General features: G+C 39.9%; 1 protein-coding gene across 3 annotated transcripts in view; it reads right to left on the minus strand.

Moving 5' to 3' along the window:
• inpp5b (inositol polyphosphate-5-phosphatase B) overlaps nt 1–18530 on the minus strand; it is a 53451-nt gene extending 34921 nt beyond the window's left edge. For 2 of the 3 annotated variants that reach the window (XM_004911593.4, XM_002939490.5), the window contains exon 1: nt 3039–3165. Coding sequence is in view for 1 of the 3 variants with exons in the window: in XM_031896911.1 (XP_031752771.1) it covers nt 11564–11674; nt 12545–12574; nt 14989–15086; nt 16056–16135; nt 16845–16901 (376 nt within the window). In the remaining 2 variants the exon portion in view is untranslated. Of the gene's footprint in view, nt 1–3038; nt 3166–11563; nt 11675–12544; nt 12575–14988; nt 15087–16055; nt 16136–16844; nt 16923–18403 lie in introns of those variants that run through there. The other variant, XM_031896911.1, reaches the window with a different exon arrangement.
• Nucleotides 18531–23465: the final 4935 nt, after the last annotated feature.

A 23465-nucleotide genomic window follows, 5' to 3' on the forward strand; every position in this document is an offset into this window, starting at 1 on the left:
TTGAGGCTACACTCCCCAAACTTGAATCACACAGTCATGTGGTCAACCTGAATGAAAATATGATATTTGTTGGATGGCCAAAAGTGATTTTTGATTTTCTTTATTGATTTTTTTTGTTTAAAATTATAATGTCGCCATTCTTATTCTATTTACACCAGGGTCCCCAAACTTTGCAGAGTTAGTCACTGGGTGACAATAATTCAAGGTCTGAAAAAGTGGGTGGAGCCACAGACAGAGAATCAGATTTATTTCATTGATTTTAATGGGGATAATAAGTGCTGCCATTCTCACATGTTTAACGCCAGTGTCCCCAAACTTTTTACAGTTGGCCACTTGGGGAAAGGTTAGAGAAAGTAGGCAAAGCCACTTACAGCCAACCAATTGAATTTTATTAGTTTATATTTAAACTGCTGCCTTTCTCACGCTATTTATGCCAGGGTGCCTAGTCTTTGCACAGTTAGTCACTGGGTGACTACGTATTCAAGGTTAGAAAAAGCGAGCAGAGTCACCAACATTCAATCACATTTCTTTAATTATGGCATTATTTAAGTATTAATTCCAGGGTTGTTAAACTTTGCAAAGTTAGTCACTGGGTATTTGCGGTCTAAAGTTAGAAAAAGTCGGCGGAGCCACCATCAGCCAATCACATTTCACGTATTTACTTTCAATGGTGAAATGTAAAATACTGTCAGTGTCAAAATTTGTACGTCTGAGTCCCCAAACTTTGCAGAGTTGGTCACTGGGTAACTCTGGGCGATTCTGCATTGGCCAGTAACAGCCAATCAGATGTTACTTATTGACTTTCAGTGAGTAAATTTAAATTGCTGCAGATTCTATTAAAATCAGGGTCCCCAAACTTTGCACAGTGGTTTTTACTATATAACTGCGGTCTAAGGTTAGAAAAACTGGTTGGAGCCAACAACAGCCAATCAGATTTCAGTCAGTGACTTCATGTTTTTCAAACCAACATAAAGTTCATTCTGAAACTTTCTAGTTTAAGTTTTTTAGGTACAGTACCTTAATATCCTTTAGCACATAGGTTGCACATCTTAAAGGAGAACAAAATGTCCTCTGTAAAATGTTAAAACCCCAGTAGTCCATAAAAACTGCACCTGCCGAAGGTCAGGCTGGACTGGCAATCTGTGGATTCTGGCCAAAGCCAGAAAGGCTGCTGTAAGTTGGCATAAACAGTCACTATTTATTAGGCCTGTGGGGCCAATTTCCAATCCCAGTGCCTTGAGAGGAAACTTTCGCGATTTCAGGGAAATCGCGGCACTGCGCATGCCATCCCACCGGCGATTTACACATTTCAGAGAGACTGGCATTTCGTGGGCGACTAATATCCCCGTGTGCCAGAGCCCTTGGCACAGGTGACTAATCTCCCCGAACTACCATCCCACCGGCGAAAATGTAAGTCGCCGGTGGGATGGCACGCGCTGCGCAGGTGATTTCGGCAAATCGCCGAAATTGCCTCGCAAGGCAACTTCGGCGATTTGCCGATAATGCCTGCGCATCGTGTGCCATCCCACTGGGAACTTACATTTTTGCCCACTAATTTAAAGTTGTTAACATTTAGATCTGATAGATTTATATAGTTACTTGCATAGCCTCAGAATATTTTCCACAGAGTTTAGTATCTTTTTGCTTCAACATATGTTCTTTAGCCAACTTTGATTTGTAGCTGATTGAACTTTGAACTTGCTGGGTTCACTATCTGTACATTATTTGCTATAAAATAATAAACATTGTGTCATCTGCAGATAGGATTGCCACTTCAACCTTTTTGGGCCAGCATATAAACATAGGCCAAGATTCAGTCAATCCAATAGCCTTACATTTGTATTTTCACCTCAAAATATATTCTGTGTGTCAGAATCCAGGAAGACACTGTCATATATGGGTTACTGATCACCTCTTCCATACTAAAGGTGGCCATACATGGGCAGATTTCAGCTGCCAATTGGAGTCCTTTAGACCGATTTGGCAGCTTATCTGCTTATGTATGGGAATCCGTGACAGGCCTACCTGACCAACATCTGGCCTAAAATTGGGTAGATCCCGATCAGGTAAGTTTGATTTTCTGTTGGATCGGGGACCACATTGGTTCATCGGTGTGGTCCTCGGTCCGATGGTGCCTATGCCTGCTTTTTTGCATTAGCCCAATATCGCCAACCTCCCCAAACTAGCGGATCTCAACATGTATTGCCACCTTAAGATGTCAGCTTTTTGGTCCATATATGGTTCCCTCCCAACCACCTGCCCAATGATATCTGTCTAAACTTCTGGCAGATATATATTGGGCAAGTTTGAAGATCTCATCAGACAAGGACTCTTTTGGTATGTTGATGCACACCTCTCCTTTAGATACCATTATTATTCAATCGTAGGCACAGTGAGCTGGCAAAATGAGGGGATCCTGTAGAGTATTCCCAGTTAGATAAAAAATAAAAATGTAGCAATGTCAGATCTCATACAGACATAAAAAGCCTATTTTGTCCATATAAATTGTTTAATCTCAGCTAGATTACAGACTTTGCATAGGGTTGCCACCTGTCTGGTACATTACCAGCATGGGCAATAAATAATGTATCCTTGATCCCAATGTTATTAATAGGGAAGAAAGGTAAATATATAGGAAGGCAAGTATTCTTTATGCAGAAAAGTGGCAACCCTAACACAAATGAAAACAAACAGAACATTTTGTTTAAGGGCAGCCTCTTTAGTAAACTTTTTGTAATAGGTAGTAAATGCTAAATTATGATGAATTTTTACTTTATTTCTTTGGAAGTAAGTTTGTGAGGCAGTGAGACTGACTTGGGAGTTAGGAAGGCTACAGACCGGAGAGAGAGATACAATCTACATACAGACTGAGGCAGGGCTGAGTACTCAATGATGGAGGTGATGGTCAGGGACCCTATAAATATCGGTACGGCAGACTCAGGGCTGTACGCTGCATGAGTAATGTATAAACAGAAATCCCACGCCTACAACTTTCTCTGTAATTGCGGGTAAAAAACACAACAGTGACAACTACTCACATTCCTCCCCAAGGCTCCATATCCAGCTGAATCCAAGCTCAGTCTTCCAAAGTGCGCCCTGCCTGTCAGACCTGCCTGCTCACTACAGCAACAGGCACTGCCTCTGAACAAATAGTTACTAAACAGATAAGGAAGCAGCTCCTCCCTTTGCACAAGCCAATTGGTCTGTAGCAAAGGGATTCTGAATGGCTGCACTTATGAAGAGTTGTGTGTGACAGTTGAGTGAGCCAATTAAAATCCTATTTAAAACGGTTGCTCAATCAGCTTTTGAGAGGACGTTCTGCTGCCGCAAAAAAAGAGGAACACTGTAGTTCTTTGAGTAAATGTAAATATGTGGTTGTGTTGTGCTGCTTGTGTGGAGATTTCTTACAACACAATCATAGGTAGTAAAACAATAATAGTTAGTAAAAATGGGATAATAACAACAATGGGAGTTAAGAAGTAAAACATAAGAAAGTAATAATAAAAATATACAATTAAATCAGAGATTTCGTACCTTTTAGGGCTCTGGCACACAGGGAGATTAGTCGCCCGCAACAAATCTCCTGTGTTTCGGGCGACTAATCTCCCCGAAATGCCATCCCACCGGCAAAAATGTAAATCTCCGGTGGGATGGCAAACGCGGCGACTAATCTCCCCGTGTGCCAGAGCCCTTATAAGGGATGGCATACGCGGCAGCGCGATTTCAGTGAAATCGCGCAAGTTTCCTCTCAAGGCAACTTGCGCGATTTCAGTGAAATCGCGCCGCCCTGTTTGCCATCCCACTGGCGATTTACATTTTCGCCGGTGGGATAGCAATCTGGGGAGATTAGTCGCCCGCGAACAGGGAGTTTTGTCGCAGGCGACTAATCTCCCCGTGTGCCAGAGCCCTTATGGTGGCCACACACGTGGCGATCTGACGATCTTTCGTGCGACCATCGGTCTCACGAAACATTGTCAGATCCGCCACACACCGTTCAGGGCTGAAACAGCAGATAAGGAGGTAGAAACAATAGGATTTTTACCTCCTTCTGCCGATTCAGCCCTGACGGCAGATTTTGGTCAGGCGACTTCTATGGCGCCCAATCAAAATCTTTTAACCGGTCCGATCGGCGAGTCAACTGATATCAGCAGCTTCCTGCGATATCGGTCGACTCGCCGACATGCCATACAAGCATCGAATATCGTATGGAACGAGGTTTCGTACAATATTATCGGTGCGTGTATGGCCAGCTTAAGAGCCAAAGCAGTAATGAGGTTTCTGCTCTACAGAGCTTACAATCTAAGCAGGATGATAACTTGCTCACACAAGTAAATGGGTGATAAGAGAAGCCTTTCACAATGGTTGGAACACTGCTCTGTATGTGAAGACTGATTCATATGCTGTGCTATTAATCTAAGAGATAGAGTGGGAACATGTGACCCACTGAATGGTCTGGCTCACTAAATTAGGAAAGCTGAGAGATAAGCAGACTAAAAATGCTCCAATGTCAACAGCATCATGGCTTGACCTCCATAGAAACAATCCATAGAGATCATGCAATGGTGCCTATACAGTGCTACATTTGGGTGCGTACACCAAGTGAAAGTTGCTAGGAATCCTAGAACTGGGGCTCTGTAAAGCAAGGTTTTGACTTATTTCTTCATACTAGGAAACACTGGACTTGCAGTATCGCTGCTCTGGCCTACACATGCCAAATAGGCTTCCATATAACATTTGCTGGACCACATCTTTCAGCTACAACATAGCTAAGGGTGAAGACACACAGCTACTAGCAGCAGCTAATTGTCACTGCTACTAAAATGATAATCGTCTCTACGTGTGTTTTAGCAGAGGCAGTTATTGTCTATGGCAGGGTATGTTCTGGCATTTAGTAGCCGTGACAAGTAGCTGCTACTAAGTAGCTGTATCTTTAACCTAAAAGCTATGATACTGCATTGGGTTTTAATACAATAATGCATTATGAGAGAGATGTACATCCTTCACCTTAGCTGCTAGATTCCTCAGTAAGTATGTGGTAAGGGGGCTTAAAAATTGGATGCATATATAGAAAGTAGGAATGCAGAAGCAGTGCTGGTGGAGGCTGCTGGGAAGCAGGTTGGCGCAATAATGTGACTATGCCTTATTAAAGGCATAGTCACATGTTCCTGCTAAATGTGAAAAAGTGTCATTATCCTATAAAAACTACAGTGAATTTATTTGCTCCGATTCTGTTTCTCTTTCAAACTTTACTATAATATTCAGTTCATTAGTTATGCTGGAACTGACCGAAGGCTTCATTCTCCAAATGTACTGTACAGGGCAAAGTAGCAGGCACATAAGCATGTTTGGTAGCTGGAAAACTATGCAGACACCATTTTCTGATTGACACTAGCTTGTCCCTTAGGAAATGCCAAGGTGTGATGTTCATTGTTGTCTATGGCAATCCTAGCACTAGCATTAGCGTGCCAGGACCTCATTTCCTGGGGGTGACAAACAAATAATGTTTTACTGTCCAGCTGCCTGAACATCTTGTATGATTCCCTGGAAGCTTTGTTGCTTTATATTATGTACTGGTGCATGTGAACACGATTTTTGTATTGTGCTGACAATAAATTGTGGTGTGCACAGAGCATTTTGTAAGGGAATATATAATGTAGTATTAATTCAAACCTAGTTTGGTATCAACACATTTTAAATAATGCACCCCAAAAAAGATATTTTTGTATACATTACCTAATAGTAGCTTTCATGTTGTGTTGAGGAATAAGTGTGAAGTGTTAGTATACATTTAAGGGTTTAACTACTTGAGTGATACACATAATACGTATGGTAAACGTAGGTTATGATGAATACAAAAAAGTGATATTTTAAAGGAAAGTGTAAAAAAGAATTACTAGGGAATAAATGGGAACATATATTAAAAATCATAGCCAAAATAAATACAGGCTGTTTAAGGAACTGAAAGTTATTGCATAAGATGCTTTAATATAAACATATAAGTCCCTTCTTCTTTAAACACCACCCCCATCCTATTTAGTGTGTTTTTATAAAAGAACCGCACAGTAGAAAATAGTTAACTGACCACATTCATGTCCCAGTTGAAAAAAAGACCTCTCAAGGGTTGAAGATCTCTGCCTTTCTATGCTCTGGGAAAACACTCAAGATTTTCTATGTAACTAAAAAGGAATTTGTCATCCCTGCAGCGACATACTCCAAAAATAGATGTGTGTGTGTGTGTAAAATTCAGTGATTAAGTATTTGTGTTTCTCTCAATTAGGACTGAAACTGCACTCATAGGGGCAGATGTACTCACCCATGTTCTATTCCTTTGGGATTCCTATTGGATTTTTAGAAGCGTATTTATTAAATGCTGAGTTCTAAATTTCACCCATTGATAATACACTAAAAATCAAATAGTAATGAATAGAACAGTTACAGTTCTCATTCCAAGCAGAACTTTTTAACAGAGCAAGTTCTGCCTATGTAAGCCTGCGTTCTTAATTGATAGAACTTTACAGGGCACATGTGCTGTTTGCAGATGTGGACGTCATTGATCATGTGTCAGAAGGAAAATGGTACTGGGTGAAAGCTGCAAACTTTGATGGCGCTGGCAAACGGTGGGGATATACGCAGTACAAATAATGCCATGTGGGTGAGGGAGATGTGCCCAACGTATATACATGGCAGGAAAATGTAGGGTTTACATGTCCTTTAAGCTCTAAACTCACGTTTTGATAAATCTGCCCCTTAATGTGCATTTCAGAAAATCCTCTACTAAATGCTTTGTCCTCAACATTTTGCCTTGTTATTGCTCGGTTATGTCAACAGGTTTACATAAACTTCCTTTATGCTCCATCCACTGCCAAACCTTCTTTGTGCTTCCTAAGTCCTACTCCCTTCCCACCCAAACCCTAACTTGTCCAGTTGCATTGTCAGCTAGCATGTTGGCCTGACCTGTTACTTATAATTGTCTGCTGAGGTCTAATAACAATATTACATAATAATATAACAATAATACAATATAAAAGCCCAACCCGAATCCATTTTAACAGTCTAAAATTACATAAGGGATACAGTTAGGGTTACAGTGGATGATGGAGGTGTGCTAACAGTTGATGTAGTAAGGACCATGGAGGAGGCCTCACTAAGTAGGTGTGCAAAGCCCTGTCAACACATAAGATAGGTGGGGGGGGGGACATGCGGCCAGTGAGGGCACAAGAGCCTTGTGCCCCACCCACAGTTGCACCCTAGGCATGTGTCTCTTCTGCCTACACCTACTTCTGGCCCTGATCACCTGACTTCCTTGAAAAGAGAGATACTATAAGTCACTGAGGCATTCCATGGCATAGTTGGCATAGGACAACCCAAAGGTCAAGTGTTTTTATTCACGTAATGGAATTCCAAGATGACTTCTACAGCTACCTGTCTGTAAAACAGTATTTTTATGGTTGCCACCTTTTGCTATTGACCAATATATATATATATATATATATATACATATATATATATATACAGAAAAGAGGAATTGAGAATAACGTTGACAAGAGAGAGAAAATACTTTTGTCAATGAAACAGCATATGCAATGCAAAATATAATTGTTATTAATTGTTATATAAAGTGTTGCTTATTCTTTTGAATGAACAGAACATTTGGTTGGCAGGTCGAACATGATTGCATCAGAAATCTAGAGCTGCTCTGTTAGGATATGCACTATAGCTTTGTATGTATGATTGGGTCCATGTAGGTAAGACTGCAAGATAATTACCCTTCTCTAATGACTGCCTCTTTCCATTCCCTTAAATATAAATATTTATTTATATTTAAATATAAATGCTCAAAATCTGAGAGGGGCAAAAGCTACGAAACCAGGCTCTAATGCTTCACAAAAGATAAGCTACACATTACCAATCAGCAATAGAAGCCTTTAACTTACAGTCTCTTTCTTTGTAGTACCATGTCTGTCAGTAAACTGCAAAATAGTTAAGAAAAAAGATACACACATACAGACATCTTTTGTATTAAGACTAAGAATTTCACAGTTTAACTACATCAGGATTTGTTGAGGCATCGTGGAAACCAACCCCAAACAGAAGGGGCCTATTTTTAGGTCCCACAAGAAAAAAATGTTTGAGTTAATTGCAAGGTAAAAGAGAAGTGGAAAAAACAACTTAATACATACACCCCCCCCCACAGACACACAGAACTAAACACCATTTAAAAAAAATTGTGGTATTGCTTTGCCGAGTCTTGCTAATTAGGCTGCACAGGGTGAATTAGGTCGTGGACAAACCTGTGGGGAGGCATGTGACAGTCACAGTTTCTCAGAAATTCTCAAGGCTGAGACGTGTTAATAAATGAAACCTCAGAGCAACGACACAGATGTGTTGTAAAAACTGAAGACATGCCAAAATCTATCAAGAAGAAGTCTGGCACAGGCAAATCCTGGTACTACAAAATTTAACTACAACCATTTAATTTGCCATGCCATATAAATTCAACAAGCAAACAAAACATTTTGTAATGACAGATTTTGGACAGGAAGGCTTCTGTTATTGGCCTGCCTGACAACACTCATTTAAGTGGCCTGACAACACTCATTTAAGTGATACATACACAAAAACACACAACTTTTTAAGTGGGTGTTGAGCTTTTCCATAGTCACATACACACACAACATACAATTTGACAATTGTATATGCAAATGTGTATTTTTTCTACTTTATTGCGTAACCTAATTGCTAATCACACTGTATAATCTTTTTTTTTTGTTTTAAACTAAATAAATACTTAGTTTCATTTGCATTGCTGTAGGTCAGTGCTGTCCAACTGGCGGCCCGCGACCCCCCTCTGTGTGGCCCCCCACCTGTCTGGCTGCTTTGATGGCTTACTCTTGTGTAAGCTTTAAATGGTATCAGTACTGTGATTAACTGCCCCCCCCTGCATGGTTCTCACCTCAGATTCAGGCTGTAATCAGGCTGTATTGTTTAAATATGTAATCCCCTGTGTTGTTCACACCTTTTAATCTCTGCATTGTTCACCCCCTGCAGTGTTCACACCTCAGGCTCAGGCTGTAATCACCCACATTGTTCCCCTGTTCACACCTCAGGAGCAGTAGAAACCCACAAATAATCCCTGCACACTACAAAAAGAATATATACTGAGGTGGTACTTCAATTAAAAAGTTTTTTAATATATAGTTATTGTGCAGACAGTAGGAGCAGTGCCAGCATTGTGTCACTGTAGGCTGCCTGTGTGTGCCATACACACAGGCATCATAGGGCAAGCAGAGTATGGCACACACAGGCAGGGTAGGGAAGGCAGAGTATGGCACACACAGGCAGAGTATGGCACACACAGGCCAAGTATGGCACAAACCAGCCAAGAATGGCAAACACAGTGAAAGTATGGCACACCCAGGCAGGGTAGGGAAGGCAGAGTATGGCACACACAGGCAGGGTACGGCAGGCAGAGTATGGCACACACAGGCCAAGTATGGCACAAACCAGCCAAGTATGGCACACAGGCAGGGTAGGGAAGGCAGAGTATGGCACACAGGCAGGGTAGGGAAGGCAGAGTATGGCACACACAGGCAGGGTAGGGAAGGCAGAGTATGGCACACACAGGCAGGGTAGGGCAGGCAGAGTATGGCAGGTTTTTGCTGTACTACAACCATTAATATGGGTATGGTCATGTGATAACATGGGTGTGGTTTCAAGTGGGTGTGGTTTCAAAAAGGGGAGTGGTCAAAACTGGCTTCCATTATCGGCCCTCCATCACGTAGGTCGGAAAAATTCCGGCCCTCGGTACAACAGAAGTTGGACAGCACTGCTGTAGGTTGTTTTGTTGTGGCCAAAAGGAAACTAGCAGGGTAGGAATTTTGACAACTAATCTCATTGTGCAACATTTTTTTAAATTGCAGTTATTGGTTTAATTTTTTTCTTAACCGTTTTATTGGATTCTTCATATATTTGTAATCCTATGTATATTGGATGTCATACTGTTGAGAAGACCCTTGGGATTAATATTAATGGTATTTTATCCATACTCTGAAAAACAAATATTACAGGCAGGGTGCTTATTTTGCAGTAGGTAAACTGTCAACCGTGAAAATTTGAATGCGCTAATAATGTTTTGGGCATCAAACTGTTCAGAAGATCCCTGGCATTGATATTTATGATGTTCTATCTTAGAAGCTAACCACATGGTGGAGATAAGATACAGTACACATCAAGCATTGAGTCAATTTTCAGAAAAGTATAAAACTGCTTATTTTAGCAAAGCTTCACAGTTTGGTAGTTTGGAGTTGAAATTTGGTTTTCAGAGGTCCAGTGTCGGACTGGACCGCCAGGGGGTCACTAGAAAACCTTAAACTGTGGGCCCACTCTCCAAAGTATTTTTTCTCCTTTTCTCATTGGGTTGGAAAGTTTACGAGCAGAGAGGGGTGGGGCAGATGACGCTTTGGGACAGATTCAATTTGGTGAGAAAAGCTCTCCTAATTCAATTCCAGATTTTGCCATAGAGCCAGATGCAATTCAATGAGAAAACCATAGCTCACTGTATATCCCATAAAATCTTTTTGAAGTCTATGGGGAAAAAAAAACTAGACCTGAATTAAGAAAAAAATATTTTCTCCTCAATCTTGGCCATAAGACTGATTTGAATCTGGCCCTTTGTTCCCTATTTTCATTTTGCAGTCTGAGCCACATATTGGGCCAGATTCAATTCGACAAGAAATGCTTATCTCCTCACTGTTTATCACATGAAAATTCAAATTCAAATTGAATCTTGCCCATAGAATATTCACGTGATAACCCTTAAAATAACACTTTCTCATTGATTTCAATGTGGCCCATAGGGTCAGATTCAATTTGATGATGAATGTTTATCTCCCAATTCAGCCTGGATTTTCCCATGGAGACAGATGCAATTTAATGAGGAAAACTCACTGTTTATCACATGTATTCTATTCCCTGGCACTATTTTGTATTAGTAATTTAGTTTGTGCAAGATGTTTACAAAACAAAGGTGTGGGTTGAAAGGGCATGGATAAGATCTGGGGAGGTTAACATCTCAACAGGAGATACAATGGAATGCTTTATATGCAGTAACAGGTAAAGATTCACAAGAAGGATACCTTCTAGCACTACTAGTTTTGCAATGAAAAGTAATCATTTTACATACAATAAATACATTTTCACTGCCAGAGCAATTGATTACGTGTATGGGATCCCTTATTCAGAAACCCATTATCCAGAAAGCTCCAAATTATGGTAAAACCATCTCCCATAGACTCAATTTTAAGCAAATAATCCTAATTTTTGAAAATTACTTCCCTTTTATCTGTAATAATAAAACAGTACCTTTTACTTGATCCCAACTAAGATATAATTACTCCGTTTTTAAGGCAAAACAATCCTATTGGGTTTATTTAATGTTTAAATGTTTTTTTTTAATAGGCTTAAGATATAGAGATCCAAATTACTGAAATATCTCTTATCTAGAAACCCCAGGTCCTGAGCATTGTGGATAACAGGACCCATACCTGAAGTAAGAATTTGTTACCTTGAATAGGCTGGTTAACTCTTCGGAGGAACTCCTGAGTGTGGGAGCCAAAAGGAAGCTGCATCACAATGTCAATATCCAGGGACTTAATTCTGAGGGTTACGTCAGTTCCTAAATGCACATAAATTCAAATGGTTGACATTTAATTACAAATTGCAATTTTCTAACAATTTTGATCAGGTGCATCCCAAAAAGAAACCAGTGTGATCACAACATTCTATGACCTGTATAAATGGTCTTGGAATTTCTACAAATGTTTCTAATATTTTGTCATTATAAACCACCAATATGAAAGCTGGGCTTTTTCACTTGCCTTAACCTCCTTTTCTTTATAAATATGGCAATTAGTCCAGAGCTCTCTATCTTCCTTTGATCAAACAAACCCACCCCCCTTCATTATCAACATCCTTTAAGCAGCTTATTTTCAGGGACTTTTTAGTAGACTGGTAGTTCTATCAGCTCTTCTCATTGGGACAAGAAGTACTAAAGTCAAACACAAATGCTGATCCACAAACAGAGCGGTGAGTATTGGTGGTCGGCCTGGAAAAGTTTGCTTTTGCGGTTTCCAGGCTGACCTCTGATCCGCACTGCTCTGTGTGCACACACTCGGGCTGTTGCCATTGCTTCTAGTGCACGCACATAGAGCGGAGTACCAAAGCGGATCCGCTTCTCTCAGCCAGGCAGAAAGAGCAGGGCTGAGACAAGCGGATATACGCTTCATCTGACCATGCCCTAAGACGTGATGGGCATAAGGGTGCGTAGCTTGTGTTGCGCAAGAGACAACTGAAAAGTCTGTCACAATAGTGTTACAGTATCCCCTTGTGGGAAAATAGCCATTAAATTAATGGTAGGATACTTTCTTGGTAACAACCTTTAAACTATGCATTACTGAAAGATGTGGTAATGGTCGTATTTATTCAACAATAAAATATACTTATTTATAACTTGTATTTAGTATCATTTACATTAAACTTCACTTACCAATAACATAAAAACCTTCTGCTGGCATCACTGTGAAAGACAGGAAAGAGTCATATTATCAAATAGATCAACAACTTTATTTTTAGAGATATGCTTATGAGTTACTAGGGTGGGGACAGAATGGGGCAGATTGGTTTATAGGGAATAGGAGTATCATAGTGAGGTTGATGAGACAGACGTAACATGAAATAGTGGAAGGATTTCTTTGGCTGGTCTGCTTTATTTTGCCTGTAGAATCAGACTGGTATCAATAGGAAGGCATCCAATAAATACTCTTAGTATATACTTTATTCATTTTAATCAATACTTTATCTTGCAGCACTCTTTTTACTTACTAAAATGATGGGTGAAGAAGTTGGCTGTACATCTGTAGAAAACTTTTTATATGTTTCAAAATTTGAGTAAAACCTCTAGCTAGAAGAATTGTGCAAAAAATACTCTTTTGTAACATTTTTTCAAACTTTTTATAAGTTTAAATAATATAGATGAGATTTATTGTGACTATTCTACTATTATTGTGACTTTAATGTGAATACCACTTTTCTGCAGAGTTATGCATATACCATATACCTTTAAAAAGTTAGAATGGACAAGTCTTAAGGTGGCCATACACGAGCAGATCTGCTCACTTGGCGATGTCGCCAAGCAAGCGGATCTTCCCCCGATATCCCCACCTACGGGTGGACGATATCAGGGAGCATTTAGGTATGTGGGCGGCAATGGGGCAGTCGGATCGGGGACCGCATCAACGAGCCGATGCAGTCCCCGATCCGACCAGATTTTCTAACCTGGCCGATCGAGATCTGGCCAATTTCAGGCCAGATATCGGTCAGCCAGGCTGCTCTGCTCTCCCCATACACGGGCCGATTAGCTGCCGAATCAGTCCAAGGGACCGATATCGGCAGCTATAGTCGGCCCGTGTATGGGGACCTTTAGCAACTTCTCAATTTTTCTTAATTTTTAATAGTTTTTTAATTATTTGCCTTCTATTTATGACTCTTTCAAGCTCAGATGGGGGTCATTGATTCGGGCAGCAGCCCATGAACTATTGCTCTGTGAGGCTACAATTTTGTCATTTTTTATTACTTATTTTTATATTCTGGCTCTCTCCTATTCATATTCCAGTATTTTATTCAATCACTGCCTAGTTGCTGGAACCTATCAACCAGATGGCTGCTAAAAATTTTAAATTGGAAAGCTGCTAAACAAAATGCTTAATAAGTTCAATAGCACCAATTGCAAATTCTTAGAATATCACTCTCTGCATTACACTAAAAGTTAATTCAAAGGTGAACAACCCCTTTCATGCAGATATGAGGCATGTGACTTTTTTTTGTAACTTACAATTTTTATTAAGAAATTTGGGGGGTACAGAAAGGAAAAAGGGAGGGGGTTAGCAATTTCACTTCCACAGATGGACAAAGCATAGTAAAACATATTATATCCTTAATTATACATTTGTCGTCTGTTACAATCATGTATTGAAGTGAAAAGTAAAGGAGAAAAAGGGGGAAGAGGACAATGAATGGGAAGTATATGGGTGAAAAAAGGGGGGAGGTACACAACTTTAAGTTTGTGTTGGCTGTGTGAGTAGGTCCCAGGGTGACCATATTTTTACACACAGTGGGGTTCTATTTTGTAGCCGGGCTAGATTGTATTCAAATTGTTTGATGTTGTTAATTTTTTGTTTTACTTCCGAGAGTGAGGGGATAGCGGTTGTCTTCCATTTGGCTGCAATGGAAATGCGGGCAACCGAGAGTACCTGGTTGACCAGTTTCTGTGTATGTTTTGGCAGTTGTTTGTATGGCTTACCCAGGAGTAGGGTGGTAATGTCTTTTTCTAGAGGTGCGAACGTGATCTGGCGTAGCAGTGCCAGGACTTTGTCCCAGTATGGTTGTATCAAGGGGCAATGCCAGAAGATGTGAGGTAAGTCCCCGGGTTGCCCGCATTCCCTCCAGCAATTTTGTGTTGTTTCCGGGAATAGTGCATGGAGTTTGACTGGTGTATGGTACCAAAACATAACTATTTTATAAATGTTTTCTTGTTGCCTTACACACGAAATGCCTCGTTTCGTATTGTCCCATATGGATTCCCATTCAGTTTCTTCAAGTTCTCTGCCTATGCAGGTCTCCCATTTACGCATATAGTTGTGTTTATTGTTCTCCTCTGTGAAAGGATTAACTAACATTTTGTAGATAGCGGAAATCAGGCCTCTTTGAGGGAGGCCATGAACCACCAAGCGTTCAAAGGGTAAAAGGAGGACCCTTCTACCGGTTGAGGCATGTGACTTTGTCAAGCACCAAAACCTTATTGTACTAACATTAGTAGCAGCGGTATGCAGCACTTGAAAGATGCTTTGTGTCTGTTATTTGCAAGATGCAAGACTTAGGAAGACTTAGGAAGCATTAAATAAGGGGACCCACAATTGTTTATATATTCTTTACCTTGCTGTATGATAACACCTTCTGCCAGTGGAATGATTTCATCCAGTGAAACATCATCAGCACAAATGGCCATTCTCCTGTGCTTGTACAAGAATATTCTGCGAACAACAAAATTTTTGCAGTTTCTTAAAATACAGCAGGGTACAAATACAAAAGGGTAACCAAATTCTGAACTAACAATACTATACATAGTATGAAAAGTATTTTTTAGTGACACTATTAAAAGTAAGGAAAGGCCACGCAGAATATTGCTAATGCCACAAAGGCCTGATTCTCGGCCTGCAGATAAACCAAGGCCAAGAATCAGCCCCTACTCTGGCATGAGCCTTTCCCTGTGCCTGCACCTGGTAACATTGGTAATCATTTATTAACACTGGGCACATTTGCTGTGGGCAGTAACCCATGGCAACCAACCACTATGTTGCATTCATTTTTCTACCTGCAGCTATCTGAAAAAAGCCAATTGCTGTTTGGTTCCTACGGGTTACTGCTTATAGATATGACTTCTATGGGTTACTATTTGTCTACAATGTTAATAAATATGGCCCAAAGTGCTTATAAATATGCCCCTTTTATGTACACCTTGTAATTATTTCTAATCTCTTAACATGCCATGGCTGGCTTTTTGACCTGTGGTAAACACTGTTATGTAAACAAATTCACAGCACAGACCAAAGACCTGACCAAAATTCAGAACTGAAAGTGTCAGCACTATGGTATTTATACTAGGGAAGAGTAGATTCTAGGTTTGGTGGCACCAAACAATTATCTTGAATACCCTGAGACTTGATTGAGATGAACAAACATTTGCATACTATTCCATGTCCCATTTACAGCTTCTGTACAGAACCTCCTGTAAGACTGGTTCCTAAGCTCTGCAGCAAAGCATGTATTAGGTAGACCAACCCACTGATATAGCAGTATACAATGCAAGTATAGCATGCATAATACCACAGGTCCATAAGAAATACAAAGATAACTTACTAGAAAGAATATGGGTACCTGAGAGAAGCAAATGCAGATACATCCCCCTGTGGGGCAAATACCAGTTGTACTGTTATACTTACGCTAATGTTTCTCTGTTCTTCACCAGTCCCACAAGTCGGCTTTCATTTGTGTAAGGTGATACCAAGATTCCTTGCACCGCATGGAAATTTTGATTAAAGAATACAATTATTTATGAAGTATTAAGTATCATTATCGTAATGTTTTCTCGCAGATACATACTATCATATGTATACATTTGCAGTTTGTCTGGAGAAATATATTTTTTTAATGTTACTGTTTTTTTGTTTTTTTTTAATTAGGGTTATAGCACAGTAAAGGGCATCATAAATCTTTTTAGCTGAATTGTGCACAAAACAAGACACCTATGCAGAACAGTGATTTTTCTTTGTTCAGTTTACTGCTGCTGTGTCTATAGTATTTTATTTATTTCATTTCCACACCTTGATTTCACCAGTGATTGCAGATGGTGCCCCTGGTTCACCACCCTGTACCCTCTAGTGTGTGCCGCTACAGTATTCTATATAAATCACAAAAATAAATATCATAATAATAACAGGTATCTAAATTGCCTCTGTTGTTATATTTGAAAAGGCTGGGCTAGTTTTACCAGTGCTAATTTCTTACATAACATTTATCTGTCCTGATTTTCTTTGCATAGCCTTGAATCACCAACCCCAAAAGGGGCAGACATTACTGGAAGGTGGGTTAGGTCTTGGGAATTCAGGGGGTTGGGCTGAGAAGATTGCTGGGCATGGCATAACTTCCCTATTTTAATTTTCAAATAATGCTACGTATGATTTTTGTTTAGAAAGGATGGCTAATAAGTTTGAAACATAAAAAAAGGATATGACAAGGCATGTATCTCCTTTTTCTAATGTGTCCTGGATAGCAAAAGATTGATCCATATCTTGGCCGCAAATAAAAACCTAAGAACATTAAAAAAACATAGCATTTCAATTGAGTGGTATTGCATGTCTATTTTAGGATATCCCACAAAACAAGCTTTTTAATATATATATTTTAGTATTTATGTTAGGAAAGTACAACCTGGGGTATCTCCAGCAGTTGTTTGACTACTACAGATATTTTGAACTCTAATTCAGCAGTTGGAAGGCCACAAGGTGGACATCATACTTACTAGAAGTTAATAGGCTCCACAGCAAAATAAACCCCTTAGCTTTGGGTATAGAACATATTTCATAAATATATATTCATATTGCTTATCAGTCAGTGGTCACTGGTGCCCTAATACCCTCTATGCCTTTCAAGAGTAGCAGGTCATGTTTACTCTATTATTACACCACTGTAATCTCTATTGAACAAGGATCTCTTATGGGGGAAGGCCAAGTTGCCTGGGCACCCTAGAAGCATGCATGCGCCCTGATGTTGCAGGGGGGAAGGGTATGCCGCGCTATTACAAGTTCTGGGTCAAGGGAGCACTGACCAGGGGTAGACAAGAAGGTTCCGGAATGGCGCCTCCTCAGCGTTGCACCCTAAGCAGGTGCCTCTTCTGCCTACCCCTAGTTCCGGCCCTGATCTCTTATCGCCTTGTGTTTAGCACAAAGCACTAAGGAGGTTATGTAATAAAGTGAAAAGTTTGCTACACTTCTTATCACCTATAGCAGGGGTGGGCAAACTTTTTGGCTCTGGGCCACATTGACTTACCGACGGGACAGGCCAGCGTTACACCGTTTCCCCTCGTCAGTCTCCAGACGGCAAGTCTCGCGTGATGAGACTTGCGGAGTCAGCGGGCCAGATTAAACAGACCAAGGGCCTGGATGTGGCCCGCGGGCCATAGTTTGCCCACCCCTGACCTATAGCAAGCAATCAGCGGGTAGCATTTCCTAGTCACCTGTTTAAAAGTAAACATCTTATTGGTTGCTATGGATTACTGCTCCTGGCCAATGCTTGCGTCTTTTATTACATATAGGGGTTAATGTTTATAACTGTGTATATTTATATTTATTGCAATGTTTAGATGATAACTGTATAGTAACAATATAGCATATAGAAGTAGTCCAGTTTTAATAAAGATATACATATATCATGCATCACATCAGTTTTCCCAAGCTGCGCCCTAGATTTTCTGTTGCCCTGTTATATTGCTTTCTGGAAATGGGACTGGTTTCTGTAGAGTTAAATATGTTATGAAATACAAAACGGTTAATAAAAACAGTATAGGTTTGTGACTTTTATAGTGAAAATATACTGTGTTATAAATTAGCTAAACCATTTTTAGTATTTTTAGCCTTATCAAGGAAAGCGCAATCCACTGGAGCAGCTGGAATGCAATCTTGGGTGTTTCCATAAAAGAATAAAAAAATAAACATGCACATGGTGTTAGTAACTATTTAACCCAAGCGTAAAATGGTTGCACCCAGTCACAGTGACAGCAGTATTTAGTTACCGATCAGTTCTAGAAGCCTGAGCACCAGGAATGGGGTTCTGATTCTCGCTTTGAGCAGTTGTTTATGAGGCTGCAGGGATAGTGGATCTGTATGCAGGCAGCTCAGTTACTCCTTGGCCTAGAATCTGACAGGCTACGTCAGCACTTCCTTTTTCCCCTACTGACAAAAGCTGCATGCTACAGCAGAGACTTGTCTTGTTATTTTGTCTTTCACAAGCAGAGGGTGCAGTACACACAAACTTAATCATTGGAAACGTGTTAGGTACCTGTATTTTAATGGACTAATAAAGATGTGGTTTTTATCCCTTTGAATCCGGAGTGCCTGGAGCTTCTTTCGTTTGGAGCATTTAGAAATAGTCGTGAGGGGGGTCCCTAAGGTGTGTAATTATATAGTAGATTTGTGTGGTTGCTACAGACAGAACAGGTTCAATTTATCAAAGAGACAAAAATATTTATCAATCTTTATTGGATGCAAAATTACAAACAGAATTATTCAGTTTGCAGACTGTAGAAGTTGTGTATACAAAGATAAGATCACAGCTTTTGCACATTGTTTTGGACATTTTGCCGCTAATATATATGAAATGTAGGTCTCTTGACAAGCTAGGTCAGATAAAGCAAACTTAACTGAGGCTAATGTAGAGACTTGTTTTGTGACCTGGCCAAACTTATGGTCGCACCTGTATTCATCCCTGTGGTAATATGGTTTCAGAGTTTATCACCATTTAATTTTTATAGCTGAGGAGCATCAAGTAAAAACATAGGTCATGCATTTATTTGCAAAATTAATTCACTGCATGTTTTGTAGTAATGTATAATGTATTTTATCTCTTTTATTGCACAGCATGATAAATGTGCCCCTAAATGTTGCACAATGTCATTTTAGTGTAAAACAAAGGTGACATTTATCTATAAGTATAAATGCATAGACATACATAATTTTTTAGTAAATCATTGATTTACTAATTTCTATCTTTTGCTCTTTACTTAGGAAACCTTGATTACACATAGGGAATCATATTCTAGTGGTGTAACCACATGGAAGTTTGTGAGCATTAAAATGTCATACACATAATGGTTGCATTTAACTGCATCTAACACAAATGTGCTTGCTGTTCTTATTAAAGTGAATTGGGTGTCAGTAGCAGGGCACAAGGGACCTCTATAATTTATACCTACAAACCCAATGTAACTTGCATTGTGACCATTATAAAACTTTGTTGAATAACTTGTCATTAAAGGAGAATTAAACCTAACTAAAGACGTAGGCTAGCAATGTTGTACATTATGTTTTGGGCTTCTGTACCAGCCCAAGGCAACCACAGCACTTTACATCTCTGCTCCCAAAGATGCTCCCAGTAGCTCATATTCAATTCTGCTGATTCACTACACATGCTCTGTGCTGCTGTTAGTTACTGAGCTTAGGGACTGACTCACAATATACTGTGTATATATATATATATATATAAGGCTGATTAGTAAGTACTACAGATAACTACTACACGGCAGATCTGAAACCAGTGCAATTAGCATCAAAATGTAATAATCAGCCATGTAGAATCACCTCATGTTGCAGGCCAACCTCATTTTCTTCTTGATAATTTGCTACCACCCCTAAGCTTAGCTTCTCAGCAGCTGCTCAGATTACACTGATTGTGGGAGTGTCGCAGACACTTTCCAAGATGGTGACCACCTGTGACAAGTTTGAAGTCCTGGATCATTGCTGCTCTTGAGCTGCTGAAACTTTAGGCTGGTGCAATAAGTCCAACTTAGAAAATATGGCATTTTTATCCACATTCATTTTTAGGGTTTAGTTCTCCTTTAAACATACAGAAAGAAATCCCTTTGTACACTGCACAAAACAACAAAGCAATATAGAGGGTGTGAAAAAAAATACTTGTAACCCATATGCGGTCTGCAATGTGTAGATTGTGATGCTCATAATTTACTTAATTGTTTCGCCAGTTACACTGGGATTCTACGATATAATGCAGGAAAAACATTCTTTGCACTTGACAAAAACATGGTGAAAATGCAGTCTATGCATATAATATATGTAATCAAATTATACAGCAGATATTTACTTTTTTGTGCAGCACGAATGAGGGGTTCATAAGTGTAAAGTGCACAAGTGCTATAAACTGTAAAGTAACCAAACTCTGGTTCAATTTAAGTCAGACAGAAAACTGTACTAATTGCAATCAACTGTTGGGTATTACAATTGCCAATAAGTCATAGTTTCCATATCAGGATAAAATGATTCAATATCATCCCCTGTTATAGTACCAGCAGCCTGGGGGAAATAAAAGATGTATTCAAGGCTTGGTACCTTTGCCTGTGTGACAATTGTACATGGAGGGTCACAAGGGTGGGGTGGGTAGGGAATAATGATACTTTTATCTAACAATGAGTAAAGTTTAGATTTAATTGCATGCAATTGTTTAGAGGTTTAGCTGTAGAGGGACCTGGCAAAGCAAACTAACGGCACATAGTGGTGGTTTGGCATTTTACCACTACCTAATGCCAGTGGTTATCAAAGCAGTCAATGTGCAACTAACCTAAGACTTTGGGAAATCAAAATAATTGTTTCAAAACCCTGAGAAAACTCAACAATATTTGTACAATGCCTTAGGCTTTAAAAATTTCAGACAGAAAGACTTTTTTTCTAGTGGTTTTTACCATAATTTAGTTTATAATTCAGTATCTTCTATAATTCAGTATCTCCTTAAACTTTTATCTATGAATTATAACTGCATGGTTGCCTTAAAGGGCACCTTAAATTTGATTCCCCCACCAGAGGTTTTATAAAAAAGAAACAGTCCTCACCAGAGCTCCCTGTGTGGGCGGCCATGCACATACTGAGTGAGACTTCCCCACTTGCTCATTATGCACATGCGTGTGACGTGCAACTCATCTGCCTATGTCACACTTGTGCGCATGATGAGAGAGTTGTGGCACTCGTTTGTTATGCATATGTGAGTGCCACAACATGGCTGCCCAAACTGGGAGCCTAACAATGTAGGGGGCTATTTAAAAAAAAAAAATTGTTTCCCCCAACTGGAATGCTTTATTAGCCTGCACCTCCAGTGTAAGAAGCAATATGGGGGTAATAGGTAACCTTTAATGATATGCTGCACCAGCTCTTTGGTTTGAAAGATGTAGGGCACATATTTAATTTGTCAATATGTCAAAGCAGTCAAATTGTGTTGTTTTTTTCAGAGGCAGCTGTAAATCTTAACACCAGATCAATTTGTTACTTCCTCAAAAAAGAACATGAGTTAGGCTGATGCCACAAGTGGCGTTTTTCCGCTGCGTATTTTCTAATTCTCTCGGCGGCTGAAAAACGCCCGATATCATCATCCATAGAAATAGCTTGAAAAGACTCGAAGCAAACCACACAATGCGGAAATATGCTAGAAAACGCCTTAGCACAGATTTTTCAAGCGTAGGCCGAAATACGCGAGTATTTGCAAAGCAAGCTATTCCTATGTATACACAAAGGCAGCTGCCAGACCTAGCGGAAATACGCGGCGTTTTTTGCTATTTCGCACTATTAGCACCGTGGAAACGGGATTTGCTTACGTCACCAGTACTAGGCTGAAAAACGCCATAGTCAGGGGCTGTGTGGCTTGTGCGGCGTTTTTAGGCTGAGAAAAAACGCAGCAGAAAAACGCCACGTGTGGCATCAGCCTTAAATTAACTTAGAGCTGTTCCATGGGAGTCTTAGCAAATCAATACCAATAGCCTTCAGGTGCCTATATTACCATATAGGCTCCTAAGGGCTGCCCCACTAAATCTGACATCATAGGCAAGGGCCTTTGAGTGCCTATATGGTAAATAAGGCCCAGCAAAAGACATTATTTTATAAGCAGCAATTAACATTACTGTACATAACAAAGTGTACTGCTGACTCTCTCTATTTATAATCCAAAAAATCAATATATTAGTTTGTTGTCAGTTTTTTTTTATGGGGAACTGTTTATTTTTTACAGAGCATATTACAGTCTTTCAGCATACACATTGAGAGTACTACATGCATTCAGTCCACAAATGATGAGAATTTTTTTGGTTTGGCTTTAGGGATCAACAATAAAGGTAAACTAAATGCAGTATAATATATTCCCATAATTTGTTATATGTTTCTGGCCAGATAATATGAAATGACTGCATGCACACCCTGTCACGGCTAGCTGGTGCTGTAGTACTGGGAGAGAATGGCACCCTCCACATAGTACATGCACAAACAGAACCAGCACATGGAAGCACTTGTCTGGAAATATATCCCTGTGTTTTATTAGTCAAAACTGTAAACACACTTTTGACAAATAAACCACAGGGAAACATCCTCAGCACTTCTGTTTCTGGCCATATAGCCTTGGGGCTCATGTATTTGGGAAAAAAATCACCAGACATTTAATTCTATGGTTATTGGCTACAATTGCAGGTGCAATTACTTGTTGGGACAACTACAGCTCTTAAGCTATTTGTTCTTTTTATATCTGAATCTCTTTCTTGGTTCATATGATTCTCACTGAAGCACTATAGCTTCCTTTCTGAAGTTTAAAGGGAAAAAATGCACCCATTTTCAAATGAGCTCATTGTGTTGGACTGATGTATTAAAGGTGGAAACCAATGATTGTCTGATGCTCACAGTGTGAGGGTCAACCATGTGCAGTGCCAACCATGGAGAAGCAAAGTCCTAGAAGGTGCAAGAGGGGTAAAATAACTTTGCTTCCTTGCTGGGATGGAAAAATGTGCCCTTGCAAGTCAAAGGCAGCCTATCATGGTTTCATCTCAGTCTGAAGAATCATTTATGTCTGTGTAAAATATGCATTTATTTTTGGCAGTTCAGGTAATGTCTATGCAACTTTTTAAATAAGCCCAACTAAATGGGTTTATGTTTAACCCTTGCATACCATTCAGGCCCAGATTTGTGGAGAGGCCACAAAGGCCCGGGCCTAGGGCGGCATGCCGCCCCACCGCAAGAAAATTTTTAAATTTGGCTCCCATACGGAGCAGTCGGGACCTCTCCCCACTACTCCGTATGGGAGTTTAAAGGAGC

Source organism: Xenopus tropicalis, chromosome 2 (assembly GCF_000004195.4).
Source record: "Xenopus tropicalis strain Nigerian chromosome 2, UCB_Xtro_10.0, whole genome shotgun sequence".
Classification (NCBI taxonomy): Eukaryota; Metazoa; Chordata; class Amphibia; order Anura; family Pipidae; genus Xenopus; species Xenopus tropicalis.